At 35.9% G+C, this 13,967-nt stretch overlaps 9 protein-coding genes across 9 annotated transcripts; 4 read left to right on the top strand and 5 right to left on the bottom strand.

The window, feature by feature from the left end:
* Positions 1-2: 2 nt before the first annotated feature.
* Positions 3-830, bottom strand: EIN_095590 (hypothetical protein; the record flags this gene model as incomplete). Its single annotated transcript, XM_004254025.1, has 1 exon — positions 3-830. The coding sequence occupies one exon, from the start codon at positions 828-830 to the stop codon at positions 3-5; it is 828 nt and encodes a 275-aa protein (XP_004254073.1).
* A 960-nt stretch (positions 831-1,790) lies between these two features.
* On the bottom strand, positions 1,791-2,788 carry EIN_095580 (hypothetical protein; the record flags this gene model as incomplete). Its single annotated transcript, XM_004254024.1, has 4 exons — positions 1,791-2,197; positions 2,438-2,477; positions 2,592-2,672; positions 2,720-2,788. The coding sequence occupies 4 exons, from the start codon at positions 2,786-2,788 to the stop codon at positions 1,791-1,793; spliced, it is 597 nt and encodes a 198-aa protein (XP_004254072.1).
* A 902-nt stretch (positions 2,789-3,690) lies between these two features.
* On the top strand, positions 3,691-4,731 carry EIN_095570 (hypothetical protein; the record flags this gene model as incomplete). Its single annotated transcript, XM_004254023.1, has 1 exon — positions 3,691-4,731. The coding sequence occupies one exon, from the start codon at positions 3,691-3,693 to the stop codon at positions 4,729-4,731; it is 1,041 nt and encodes a 346-aa protein (XP_004254071.1).
* A 100-nt stretch (positions 4,732-4,831) lies between these two features.
* EIN_095560 (hypothetical protein) lies at positions 4,832-5,593 on the bottom strand (the record flags this gene model as incomplete). Its single annotated transcript, XM_004254022.1, has 1 exon — positions 4,832-5,593. One exon carries the CDS (start codon positions 5,591-5,593, stop codon positions 4,832-4,834), a length of 762 nt encoding a protein of 253 aa, XP_004254070.1.
* Positions 5,594-5,812: 219 nt separating this feature from the next.
* Positions 5,813-7,582, bottom strand: EIN_095550 (chitin binding lectin, putative; the record flags this gene model as incomplete). Its single annotated transcript, XM_004254021.1, has 1 exon — positions 5,813-7,582. One exon carries the CDS (start codon positions 7,580-7,582, stop codon positions 5,813-5,815), a length of 1,770 nt encoding a protein of 589 aa, XP_004254069.1.
* A 193-nt stretch (positions 7,583-7,775) lies between these two features.
* Positions 7,776-8,531, top strand: EIN_095540 (hypothetical protein; the record flags this gene model as incomplete). The annotated part of the gene is made up of 1 exon (XM_004254020.1): positions 7,776-8,531. The coding sequence occupies one exon, from the start codon at positions 7,776-7,778 to the stop codon at positions 8,529-8,531; it is 756 nt and encodes a 251-aa protein (XP_004254068.1).
* Positions 8,532-9,046: 515 nt separating this feature from the next.
* On the top strand, positions 9,047-11,850 carry EIN_095530 (general vesicular transport factor p115, putative; the record flags this gene model as incomplete). The annotated part of the gene is made up of 2 exons (XM_004254019.1): positions 9,047-10,009; positions 10,099-11,850. 2 exons carry the CDS (start codon positions 9,047-9,049, stop codon positions 11,848-11,850), a joined length of 2,715 nt encoding a protein of 904 aa, XP_004254067.1.
* Positions 11,851-12,041: 191 nt separating this feature from the next.
* Positions 12,042-13,373, top strand: EIN_095520 (hypothetical protein; the record flags this gene model as incomplete). The annotated part of the gene is made up of 1 exon (XM_004254018.1): positions 12,042-13,373. One exon carries the CDS (start codon positions 12,042-12,044, stop codon positions 13,371-13,373), a length of 1,332 nt encoding a protein of 443 aa, XP_004254066.1.
* Positions 13,374-13,448: 75 nt separating this feature from the next.
* Positions 13,449-13,853, bottom strand: EIN_095510 (histone H2B; the record flags this gene model as incomplete). Its single annotated transcript, XM_004254017.1, has 1 exon — positions 13,449-13,853. The coding sequence occupies one exon, from the start codon at positions 13,851-13,853 to the stop codon at positions 13,449-13,451; it is 405 nt and encodes a 134-aa protein (XP_004254065.1).
* Positions 13,854-13,967: the final 114 nt, after the last annotated feature.

Genomic DNA, 13,967 nt, shown 5'->3' with positions numbered 1-13,967 from the left:
AATTATATTTCATCCTTAAACTGACCTTCTTGATGTTCTTCTTGTTGATCGAAGTTGTCATCCTTTAAATCGTCGTCTTTAATGAAGTCTTGAGGGTTGAATTCATCTCCGGTATACCCTTCGTACCCATAGTAATCGCCGTATTCATTCACATCAAGTCCTCTTTTCACTCTGTATTGGAATTGATTATATTTCCGAACAAAGAACACTGCCACACCGATGACGAGTACAATGAAGATAGCGATGACTATAGTATCACAGATCGTTTTTCGTGTTTTTGTCTTCATCCAGAAAGGAGGGTCTTTCTCTCTTCGTTGGACATATTTCTGATGGATCTTTTCCGCTCGTTTCTGGTCTGCCTCTTGCATCTGTTGTTCGTGTTCGAGAACCTTGTAGTAGTCCGTTGTGTCTATCAAGAAGAAGACAATAGCCAACACGGCACATACGGCGAGCCACAAATAGAATCCAATTCGTTTGTATTTGTTCTCAAAGTGTTTATCGAAGTTTAAGAACCGATACAGACCCATCCCGATGATCGCTGCAATACATAACATCGACAAGAACGAGTCCCAATTGTGATTCTTCAAATAAAACAATTTCATGACTAAAAAAATGATCCCGTAGATCACCCACAACCCATAAAACCATTCAATATGTTCGGACACAAACGGCGCTATATTCGACAGCAACGTCGGGACAAAAAATAAGATCGGAACTACACTCACTGCAAACACAAACCACGTGATTTTCTTCGACATCGGCATCGGTTCGACTTCAGGCTTGTCATCAATATAATCTTTTTCCGTCTTCACGTATTTTCTCCTCGGCATTTGAGCTTTTTCAGTTTCCCTATTCTTGTATAGTTTTATTATAATTAAATATACCATCATATACTAAGTAAATTATAGTATATACATATTATAGTATATACTATATATATAGTACACCAATTGTATGAAAAAATTAACGAGGTATTTTTAGTGTTTATTTATATACCATATATAAAGTCTGATTTCTAATTAACGATATTCCAAAAATACAACAAGGAAATTTACTATATCTGTTTTTATATTATAATATATAGTATCGACCATCGCTGATTAAAAACCATAAATACATAGTAATTTTATTATTAATTTTTACCATTTGACATTTTTAAAAAAACGCTGGTTGTCAATCGTTTTCTTTGCTTGTCAAACCAATCGGTATGACCTATTAACCACCCTACAACAACGACACTTCTGTTGTTAACTATTGTAGATGGTCTTGTGTTAATATTACTCGGAAATTTGCCAGAGGAGAAATTACAAACTCCGAATTTCTTACATTCCTTTTTTTAGATTTTTAATATGGTTAAACAATAAAATAATTAAAAAATAAAACAAAATAATAATTATTTCGAAAAAAAAACATTGATTATAATTAAAAAACTATATGTATAGTTAGTTTTCTCCATCGTTAATTAAAAATCCGATTTTATTCTTTTTAATAAAGAGAGGACAGTATTAAAGAGTATTTAGCATAAAAAAGCCATGTTAACACTTTAAATAACATTGAACAAAATTCAAGTGGTCTAAAAATCGGGGAAATCTTGAGTTTATTAAATAAATTTCCGTTTTTTTAGAGTTTATAATATGTGCATAAACAATACACAAGCCAAAAAAAGGAAAATCATCAAAAATTTGATTAATATCCCTCTAAAAACAGGCAAAAACAAAAATAAGGGCGTTATTTTAAGTGCTAATAAAAAATGAGGAGAAGAAACAATCACAAAAATGATGTGTTTTATTTCAGCAACAGCCCTTTTTATCGGTAGTGTTTTGAGTCAAATTGGTAGTTTCATCTGGTTGTGGTGTTGGAGCTTTGTCGGACTTTGACATCATAGTCTCCGCCAAAGTATTGAATATGTCAGTCACCCCAGTCCCTTCCTTAGCTGAGCATGTGAACTCACGAATGCCTCCAAGCTTACTTACGACGTTTTTCACCATTTCCTTGTTAACTGTTGGGTTGGGAGTATCTGCCTTGTTTCCGACTAAAAAGACGACGGGCGGATTCGCACCAGTGCGCTCTTTAACTTCGTTGAACCAACTGTCAACCTTCTCTAAAGTTCCAACGTCATTCATGTCATACACGATAATCACACCTTGCGCATTGCGGTAATAACTCGCTGTTATGTTTCTGAAACGCTCTTGTCCCGCTAAACGTTAATTCCTCATTAAATGCTTTTCAAAGGATTGCATCCTTTTTTTTCATCAAAACAAAGACTCCCGTCTGTTTGATAACAATCATAGAAATCTAGAGAGTTGAAGTAAAACAAACCAGTATCCCCTAAAGCGTTAGTTTATATGGTTCTTATTAATATAGTGTTGAATTAATTTTAATAGAGTTTTAATATGGCTTTATTATAATTTTGATATAGTATTTCCACTCAACAAACAAATTTGCATCTTGACGGTTTTACCACGGATGGTCAATATCTACCGGTGAAATTATTCTTTATTATTAATTTATTATCAACTGATATACACACGAGTGCGGATAGATCGTCTTGTATATCAAATTTGTTATTAATAATATAATTAATAACAAACCTTCGGCTTGAAATCAACACCAACAGTACTTATATAGACATTGTCGTATGTGTCCTCGCATAGACGTTGCATGATAGCTGTCTACTCATTAATCATGTATTCACTTATATTAGTAATATAGAATAAACCTTCCCTACACCCGACTCGCCAATTATAAGAATTTTAAATAAGAAGTCATAATGAGCTCGGCTTGACATCTCGTAATACCTGCTTTCTAAGTTCTTAGTTGTTTCAAAAAATTAGAGAGACTTTTCCTTCTTCTTTTAAACCCTTTTTAGTTTTCTGTTATTCTTTTGTTATATTTTTTTATCCTTAATGATTTTATTAGGCATTATTCGTCACGTTGCTCTTCCCATTGAAAAATGTCGTAGATTCGTTCGACAAACCAAGTAAAGAAAGTTGAAAATAATTTATTAATTTTGTATTATTAATGTTTTATTGTTCTATAGTTTAATAATTATAATGTTATTCCAAAAAATTTATTGTTATTATAAAAAAATTGTTATTTAATGTTTTTTGTTTTTTAAGATAGTTTATTAATGGTAGTTTTTACTATTATTAATAATAATTAATATTTATAAATATTTTTTAAATTAATATAGTTTATTTATTATACTTTTGATATAATTGTTTAAACTATGTTAATTATTTTTCAGTATTGTAAATAATTAATTATTTTATGATACTAAAAAACATAAAAAAAGGTATAATAATTATTTAAGACAAAATAGTTTTGACTTTTTTATTTATGTTTATACTTTTTATAAACATAAATAGATACAACCTATAAATAGTTTTTATTTATTTATTATTAATGAATAAATTATTAACTTATGCAAAAATGGTATTTACTATTTATCACTTTTCTAAAGGGGTTAAACAAATCAATATTTATCTATTCAAAAACAAACTTAATAAAACCACCAAATAAATTAATTACTAATAACAAATTTAATTAAATTTTAATAAAAAAAAAGTGCAACGATATAACTTAATGAAATAACAAAATAGGAGAATCCATGACTTTCAGTTATAAGAAACCCTTAATAACTGATTGATGGAGAGATATAAACGAACTTGAGTAAATCACAACAATCCAATGGACTTGAGTGTATTGCAATACATGACAACAAACGAAGGGTTGAAACGCCAATTGAATGAGATTATTCCTCGATACGAAGCGATAGTCAGTGATATCAACACTGATTACATAGCTGGGTGTAAAGCCGTTTCGATGTTTGATGTTGACAAAGAGCCCCTCGACAAGTTGAAAACACGACTTGGTGAAATCTCTGCGTTAAAACAGCAGAAATTGAGTTCGATCACCGCGATCAGTCATTTATTGGATCGATTTGGTGCTTTTGAGAAGATGAAAAACAATGAAATTGAGCAGAAGCGGATATTAGATGGAATAGAAGCAAGAATCCGACAGAAATTGGATGGGGTTGGGCAGCGTTATCCGCCACCGATGTATGCGTATCAACAAGACAACAATTACAGTCCAAATCAATATGGTGATGCGTATCAACGACAACCAGATCGCTTCTATGACAAGAAGCCCCGTATCGAAGGGGACAATGACTATGACGGCCACCGTTCACCCAAACCCTTTTCGGAGCGACCCATAACAGAGGAATTGATTATCAATTCGATGCCAAAGATATTGACTCGTGTGAATCGAGGGAAAGCAGTGTGCATCTATGACACAAGTGTAGATGGGTGGGATAGAAATTACATGTGCGACGTTGTGACCCGATTCAAAGATGTGATGATCATAGTGTTTCCTGAAGAAGACCGCCCATTTGGGTGTTATTTGGAAGGGAGAGTATCCCCACATGGGTGGTATGGAAATGAAAAATGTTTTTTGTGCGCAATGCATGGAAACGACTTTTTTTGGGTCCATGGAGTGAATCGTCGTATCACTCGTTGCCTTGAATTTTTTAGGTTTGGAGAGAAGGACGAGGACGACATTTTCTTTTTCACACATTTCATTTCAATTGCTGGCAAAAAGACACAAAAAAAGAGTTACATCGACTCGAAGATTTTAGACGTCGTGCAACAAAAGACGGGAACTTTTATTGGAGAGGGTGCGTCACGTAGTTTTGACACTCGAAAAGTCATTGCTCTCCATTTCGAGTAGTTTTCTTTTTTTTGTATTTCCATTTTTTACAATTTTTTGATTTTCCTTTTTTTGTTTTTTGGGGTTTTTTGAATTTTTTCAATTTTTCTTAACGACTGAATTATTTTTTCCCTTCACAAAGGTCGTACATCTTTGAAAGACTTAATATCTCGTAACCTTGTGATCTCAAATACACAACTAAACTCTCGATATATCCAACGCTTTGGAGAATATCATGGCAGATGACTATATCACCACTTTTAATTCTCCCCATCAGCGCCATCATGTTATATCTCCCGTTTTGGATCTGCATATCAAAGGAATGCACACTTCCTAACACCATTTTATATCCATATTTCTCGACTATGGTATACATATAATCCTTTGCAAAAAATGAAGAAGGTCTAAACCATTTAAAATTGTTGTTGTTGTCCCAGTAGCCACGATTAAGCAAAAAGTCTGTTTTATTGAATTCTCCAAAAAAATCTGCTTGTGACAACTCAAATGCTCTATACTCATTGTACATGTGGTTTCCTATGTCATTTCCGTTTCTTAATATTTGCTGGTGTTTGCGTGTGATCCTTTTTGTGATGTTTGTGAGTTGATCAACTCGAAGGCCCATCAGGAAAAATGTTGCTGTTGCATTGTTCTGTTTTAAGATGTCGAGGAGGTATTTCGTTGCTTGCGATGGAGAGTCGTCAAATGTAAGAGCAACAGCTTTAATGGGGCACTTTTTGAATCGAATCAATGCCCGAGGATTGTAATATTCCAACACACTTATTGCCCACTCGGTTTGATAAAACGCAGATAGACACAGAAAAAGAAGAAATACGACAAGTAGAATCGACGAAATAAGTGCGTAAAGCTTGTATTTGTTATGCATTTAATAAACAATAAAGTGTGCATGATACGTTAAGTGGGTAGAGGAAAGTGAACATTTACGAGTGGAGTTTTAAGACAACAAAATACAATTAAACTACAATTAAAAGGAGAATTTATAAAAAAATCAAAAATGAATCTCTTTCTTTTCAAATAATCGTTTTTATTATACAGAAATTATTATTTTAAATAGATGAAAACTTAAAAAATTGACCAAAGTTGCTCATTTGCATAAGTTCTTTCTCCCACCGGCTGTCGAGCAGAACGAATAAGGGAATTGAGTAACGTTCTGGTATGGGCCAAGATCTGTATTCAAGTCACTTCCCCAGTAGTTTTGGAATGATTTGACTTGTTCACCAACAAAATATTCTATTGCTGGTAAATGCATTCGTACCACAGCCAAAAGTGCCCTCCAGTCATATCTGAATGATATTGTGTCTTTTTTCCTCATGCTGCTCAGGAATTGGTATGCTTGTTTGACATCTGTTCGTACTTGCGCCCAATCAACGTTGTCAAATGGGAAAGTTGTTTCCAAAATATCAACGAAATAATCGACGTCTTCCTTCTTCAGTTCGTAGTCATAGATCTCCTCGTTGGGTGCCGAGTCGACAACTTTGCACACTGTCCTGATGTCCGTTGTATGGCCACCATATCCGTCAAGTTTACAGTCGAGACACGGATCCATATCGGCGTCACAATTTCCCAACATCGCTATGAGTTGTGTATCAAAGACTCCTCTGTTATACGTGTACATCGCTGTTGCAAACTCAAGTGAGTCCCTTGCTTCTCTTGTTGTTCTTTTCTTCATTGCATCACCAAGCCCGATTTTTTTCATTTTCATCACAAGATTGTGCCTGAAATGGAAGTCAAGTGACGACAAAACAAATGCCCGTCCAACATTAAGAGTATAATAGTCATGATACTCTCTAAAGCCAGCGCTGGTCAGGACCTCGTTATCGAACATGTACAAAATCTTTCTCTTGTCTTTTGAGGTGTTGTTGTCACCCACATAAAATCTATTGGGCAAAATAGCCACATCAGTTGACATTCCCCCTGTCTCAACCTGGAAAGGTCCATCTAAATTTCCGTCTCTGCAAAGGCCTCGTTGTGAATTTGAATAACAATCATAATGTTCGTCTTCTTTTTCCACGATGAAGTAAGACCCGTCGTCCGTGGCGTCGAATCTTGTAAAACTGAAGGACTCCTTCGCGCCTAAACCAATAAGCATTCCAGGATTGAGCCCATAAGCGTCCATTGCATACCCCAAAAAGAGTCCATAGTACTTATCGGGCAACCGTACTGCAACACCTGGAGTGTAGGAGATCGTGACTGTCTCCGAGGGTCTTCCAATCCACATTTGTGTTGGGTTGTTGTCGTGGTTTTTTGGTGGGTGAAGGGCGCATTCGTAGTTCGAATCAACTGGAGTATAAAGCTTTTCATTGTAGTAATTTTCTCCCTTAACAACTTCTTTGATTTGTTCTTGCCAGTTGTCTTTGTCAAATTTCAGAACGAGTGGTAAGTGAGCCGATGGCTTCATAGAATAAACACCATCCTCTACATCCGGCCACTCAGGGTTGTAGCTGTCGCTCCCCTCTGGTTCTTCAGATGGAATATTTTCTGAAAAAGAGTCATCATTTCCTGAACTTTCTGGTTCTTTTGAAGGTTCTTCCGAAGGGATTTCAGGTTCTTCGTCCACAAAATAGTCTCCTGGTTTCCCAACACACATATTTCCCAAGTCCTGGTAGGACCAAGCACAGGGGTTCATTGTTGTAAACCCGCACTTGCACTCGAGTCCAGCGGGGCACGACGTGGAACGGTAAGCACTTTGACCAAAGCACCAATTGTACGTATTCTTGTCAACACAGTAGAACCCTATGTCCAGCCCGTTACAATTTGTTCGTGTTGCTGTCCTGGTGATATTTTTGAACCCGTTACGAAGTTCGCGGCTTAAAGCTGCGCAAATGAAAAGGAGTGTTATAATCGCTCTGTTCATTTTCTGAATGTTTTTCTCATCTTTTTTTGCGCCTTAACTGTATTGTCATTCCGCCACACTTCTCATTTTAACAATCTCGTTCTGCCATTGTTCATTATTATTACTGAAATGAAAAAAAAGTTTTGTATAATTTTATAATTTAAATGTACTACTAAAAACTATATTTTACATACCCCAACAGAACTTGAATTACATGAGCGAAGAAAACCTTTCGAGTCAAAGCTCCTCACAAAACACAAATTCTGACGATAGTTCGTCTTCTTCAAATGATTCTCAGATTTTGGAACAAGAAGAGAAAAAAGAAGATAGTAGTGACGGAACGAGCGAAAACAGTATTGACGAAAATGACGAAACAAACAAAAAATCTGCCGAAACGTCAACACCTCACGGCGATTCAAGCGATTCAGCTTCGGAAAACTCAACAGAGCGATCTCCCGAAAAATCAGCAGAAAAACCCGAAGATTCAAAAGAAATTAAAAAGTCGTCAACCCCTGAAGAAAGAGAAATAATAAAACAAGAGCGTAAGAAGAGGCAACTCCTACGGACTGCAGAACGTCAAAAGCAGATATATACCCCAGTCTACCCCAAATATTTAATATCAAAACTTGCAGAACACAAGGATGAGATCCTTGCTAAAGAAGCCAAACGTGCGGAGCTTAAGGCACAACGAGCCAGCGAGCGGAAGGAGCGAGACGATCTTGAAAAGAAACGAAAGAAAGTTCAACCCGAGGAAACCGAAACAGATGGCAAAAAGCCAAAATACGAGAAAGACGAGAGAGTCCCGAAAAAACCAACCAAGCGCGAAGACTACAAAAAATCTGACTTTAAACCTTCTTATAATGATAGGAAGAGTGACTTCAAAGAAAGAGGTGGTTACAAAGAAAAAGCTCCAAACAAAGAGCACTATGACACTAAGCCTAAAAAGGAGAGAAAGGTCATTAAATTTTGATTGAACTTTATTTTACTATTTATTATGGTTTGTTTTACTATATATATAGTTAAATGGTTGATTTGAAATTTGTTTGTATTATTAAAATAATTAAAATAATTACAAAATATAGTAAAACAATTATTTAATAAAAAGAACTATTTATTTACTTGCGTTTTATATTTAAATCAAAATGAATTAAAAAGTGATAAACAATTATATTAATTTTTTTAATTATTAACAATTTTAAATTTTATTTTAAATTTATCAGAACTTAATTGGAAAAACTATTAATTCAGACTATTCAACATTCATTTTTTTTAGTAATATAATTAATATTAATAATATTAATAATATAAATAATAATAGTAATACTATTAAATTTATTTAATACAAAGGTTTTAATAAAAATGTCGAAATAAAAAAAATCACTTTTTTTCATTTTGAAGAGATAATATATTAAAAACAATAGTTAATGTAATTATATACAACCAATCAAACTATAAAATAGCATCTACAATCTATGAAAATAGTTAATGCAGTGGATTAAGTCATTTTACAATGATGTAGTTTCGACTGAACTAGACGAAGGACCTCGTATTGAAGAAATGTTTACACTACTTCCCACCAGTGACGACAAAACAAGTATATTATATGATATTTATAACTGTTCCTTCACCAACCATTCCGTATTTTTACAACACTTAGACGTCCTAACAAAGACCTTTGCGTCTGCGAACTCTGAGAGTGATGCTGCTTTGATTAAAATAATATGCAAATTGTTCCAAGAGATCATACGAAAGCCAAAGAATAGTGATGGCTTTGAAGAGGATTTGATAGTCGAAGGGATATATAAAGAGATGCCCCAGTTTGACAAGGTGTTATGTGAGAAACTGAATGGGATGAAAGACATGTCGAGTATTCAGGCGATTTTATCGACAATTACTTTTCTGAGTAAAAATTATCGCGAAAAAGCGACGTTTGAGTGCTTCTTTGAGATGTCGCAATTGTACCCATTCTTCATCAAGAATTTGCCAAACGCGTTACTCCACAAGGACATCGTGTTGTTTCTCACAACTATTTCAAAGGACAATATGGAGATCCAAAAAGTGTTAGTGTTCAATGGCATCTTTGATGTCATCGCGACGTGTTGGGAAGATGGGCAGTACCTCAAGAACCCTCGGAAAGTTGTTGATTACTTTGAATTGGTCAAAGTGTTATTACTCAACAACACGCAGAACCAGAAGAATTTCACCGAGTTGGGATATGCCAAGAAAATGCTTCAGTTCATCGACAATAGTGGATTGGAGTTACAAGACGACCAAGTCCAGTGCATTTTACAAGTGTATTCAGTCCTTCATATCTTCTTAGAACAAACAAATCCAAATAGAAAAGCGTATCAACAAGAATTAGTTGAAGATCATATCTTTGTATCGCTTGGTGGAGTATGTTTGAGTGATATTCAATACACCCAGTCCTTTGCAACCTTTCTTAAAGAAGTTTGTTACTGAAATTGCCTCTCATGTGTTATAGAGTTTGACTAAGATAAAGTCACAGTCATGGAGTGGTATCAAATACTCACATTAAGTCCCTCAAGATAGTTTCCAGCCTTCTCGACAGTAATGAGTATTGTCAGAAACAATTTGCGACGACCAAAATCCCATTATATCATGCACAAAAGAAAGAGATCTATGCGTTAGATCGAGTCATTCCTATTGCTTTGGGGTCACCAAATGTCGAAGTTCAACTGTCTGCTTATGAGATCTTCTTATCTTACTTAAAGAATAACCCGGACGGCCAATTATCGATAGCGTCAACGTTACTTCCCCTCCACGGAGTTCACGAAGAAGTCACCATTGGCAATTATATCATGAACGCATTCTTTAAGAAAGAGAACGTGAAGACGTATATGATTGCTTCGATGCTTTTAAATGTCATCTTCATGAACCCGACCTCGCGATACGTCTTTTCTAAACCCGTCACAACTGACGATGATAAAACATTCTTAGACGTATTTATAGAGACTGTGGCAACTACGGAAGAACGGTCGAAAGCACTTTCACTGTTGAAGATCTTAATCACCGTGACGTATGAGGCGGACAACGATTTCTTAATCAAATTAATGAATGAAACGCTCTTCTCATATTTGTTATTGAAATCGAGTGATTCCGACATCTTCCACTCGTCTTTGGCGTGTTTGGTCCTTTTCAACGTCTTAAATGAATTGAAATTTAACTCAGCCCCACACTCTAACACCGAAATTATAGAGAAGATCTCAAAGGCAATTGAGTCGATTGGATACGACGTATTGAAGAGGAGATTGGAGGCAATCGCCCAATCAAAGGAATTCCAAGACGCAAAACAAGTCGGCATTTCTGAGGACTTCTTGTTCGATAGAGAAAGCGTCAAATTCATCGAAAAGGTTTCAGAGGAAATTAAATTGAAAAAGGAGAGCGGCGAAGCAAAGTTGAAAGTGCGAGAGACGGAAGTCCTGAAAGACACAATCGAAGACCTCACTAAAGAAAATGGGGAACTCAAAAAGAAACTCGGTGAACTTCAAATTCAAACAGAAGAACTACAAAATGCGTTGGAACTTGAAAAGAGTGTGAATGAAACTCAAGAAGTCGACGAATTGAAGAATGAGTGTGAGGAATTAAAGAAGAAGATTGCGATGATGGAATGTGAGAAGATTAAAGAAAGTGATTTAATTGAAGGAATGAAAGAAGATAGAAGCAAAGATTTTTCCCAGCGGAATGATCAACTTGAGAAAGAGAATGAAGAACTAAAAAGAGAGAATGAGAAGTTGTGTGGCGAAATAGAAACCCTGAAAGACGAGTTGTTTTTGAATAAAATGCAATTGGAGGAATATGTCAATGTCAACGACGAGTTAACGGAAACCCAAAAAACACTAGAAAAGAAAATAGAGGAACTTCTGAAGAACTCAAAGACCGAAATTCAAAGTCAAGAAAGTGATGTGAAACTCAAAACGGATGGAATAGAAGGTCATGAGATTGAAAGAAAGACACAAGAAATATCAGATGAAGTCAAATCAAATGTTAAAAATGTCGAAAGTAGACAAGAAGCTCATGAAGAACAAGACGATGTTCTCGACTCCTTTGGAGAAGTCGATACACAACAAAGTCTTATACCTCAACACTCAACAGAAAGTGATGGAAAGATTCTCAAAGTACCTCCCCCTCAACAAATTGATTCAACTAAAGAAGTTAATGAACAAAAAGAAACACAACAAAAAGTTCAGGACCAAACCACTGGTGGAGTTACTATGCCAAAGATCACAATCAACGAGTTATTTACTACGATCAATACCATATTTAAATAACTTCTTATTAATTCTTAATAGTTTACTGTCGGTATTAATTGAGTTATTAATACTTTATTATAAATTAGAAGTGTTTTTTATTTTTAACTAATTTTTAATTTAGTTATTAATACATTGTAATATAACAAAGAAATAATAAAAATATAATAAAAATATCACACAAATATAGAAAAGACATTACAAGAAACATAATGGTCGATGTGAGTTCTGATGGGTTTGAAGAGTCGTCTGTTGATCAAAATCCTTACTTACTCCCAATCACTTCGCAGATATTAATCAAGTCGTCAAATCAGGCGATCACGTCAATAGCAATTGAAAAGAGTGGTGCGAGATTTTTAGTTGGCGGAATGGAAGGGGTTATACGCTTCTATGATTTTGGAGGGATGGACGCGAGATTTTCTTCATTTCGGGAAATCACGCCGCAAGTGAATGTTGCGATTCATTCTGTCACGCAGAGTGCCAAAAGTGATTTATTTCTCGTTGTCACGAATTCTGTTCAAATGAAGATCTATGAGAGGAATGGTACCGAGAAAGTTTCAACGAAGAAGGGGGATATGTATATAGTTGATTTTAAACAAACGCACGGACACACTTCGACCGTCACGAGTGGGGAGTTTAGTCCGATATCTTCGCAGTCGTTTGTTTCGTCATCTTTAGATGGAACGCTTCGGGTCTGGGACGTCAACAGTTGCAGTCGAACACAAACGAATGTCATTAAGATGTGTAAAACCGCGCGCGCGAGTGTTTACACTGCCGGATATCAAACGGAAACGTCGATTTTCGGGTCGTACAACAATTGCATTCAAACGTATGATCTCCGCTCGTCATTCTATTCCCCGACGCTTTCTTTGACGTGCGACGAAAATGCAGTTGAAATCAATTCGGTGGTATTCAACGATTATTACGCCTTCTCTCGCTCAAAATGTGACGTCACACTCTTCGACATTCGCACACAAAAGCGTCTAAAAAGCATTCAAAGTCCTCGACGCAACGAGTTTTGTCGCATGGTTTTAAGTCCAGACCGGCGCTTTCTGTGTTATTCCGAAGGGGATTCCGTTGTTTTTATTGAAAGTGGGACTCTCTCTCAAATCGAAGAAGTCGAGTGTAGTCACCCCAATGACGTCTGTTGGAATGCGGTGAATAACCAAATCTTCGTTGGGACTGAAATGGGGGATGTTCTAGTACTCTTTGATGACCAATTGAGTACAAAAGGTGTTATGTTGTGCAAAGACAAAGTCCACGAAAACCGGAAGCGAGAGGAAGAAGACTTTTGGCTCAATCATTTAGGAAAAGGGTCTGACGAGCAAACACAGCAAAGGCAAAATGAAAAAGCACATCGAAAACAAGACAAAAAGCGGAAGAAAGAAGTCATCAAAACGGATGAAAAAGCCGACTATACCACTCAAGACCCGCGAACAGAATTATTCAAATATGTTGACAAGGAAGATTTAAAAGCGGTGGATGTCAAACAATTACAAGAGGCCCATGAAGACGTCTATGAAGTCATTCGCAAAGATCAGTAACACATTTCTTATTCTTTTAGTTCAAAGAAACCATAAAATGTCTTAACCCAAAATTTAAAACAAAGAACAAGTCATCTACCTTGATTTTGATCCAGAGGTTGGTTGTCCTTGAGCTCTCTTAACAGCAGACTGACCTTCAGAGACTGCGTGCTTGTTCAAATCACCCTTCAAGATCAGTTTGGTTGCAGTTTCAATTTCTTTAGTAGTCAAGGTAGATTTCTGATAGTTTCTCGTGAGAGATGATGCATCCATAGCTATTCTCTCGAAGATATCTCTGACAAACGAATCCATGACAGAGATTGATGGTAAGGTGATTCCAATGTCTGGGAATACGGATTTCAAAACACGCGAAATGTACAAGGCGTACGAATCAAAGTTCTTCTTCACTTCTCTCTTCTTGGCCTCTTCGTCTCCAACTTTCTTTGGCTTGGTCGCGTCCTTTGTTGCGCTCTTCTTTGGTGTTGATGCTTTGTCAGACATGAATTTAGAAATTCAATTTGACAGTATCAAGTTCCTCAGCTTTTTATACCAGTTTTCTCTTTTTTATCTTTTTGGAAAACCCTCCTCCCGATTGTTTTCTCTTTTTCCCACCAT

This window comes from Entamoeba invadens (assembly GCF_000330505.1).
Source record: "Entamoeba invadens IP1 unplaced genomic scaffold scaff_1105074725199, whole genome shotgun sequence".
NCBI lineage: Eukaryota > Evosea > Mastigamoebida > Endamoebidae > Entamoeba > Entamoeba invadens.
The sequence above is the reverse complement of the archived record's forward strand: the minus strand, read 5'-3'. Positions and strand labels throughout refer to the sequence as shown.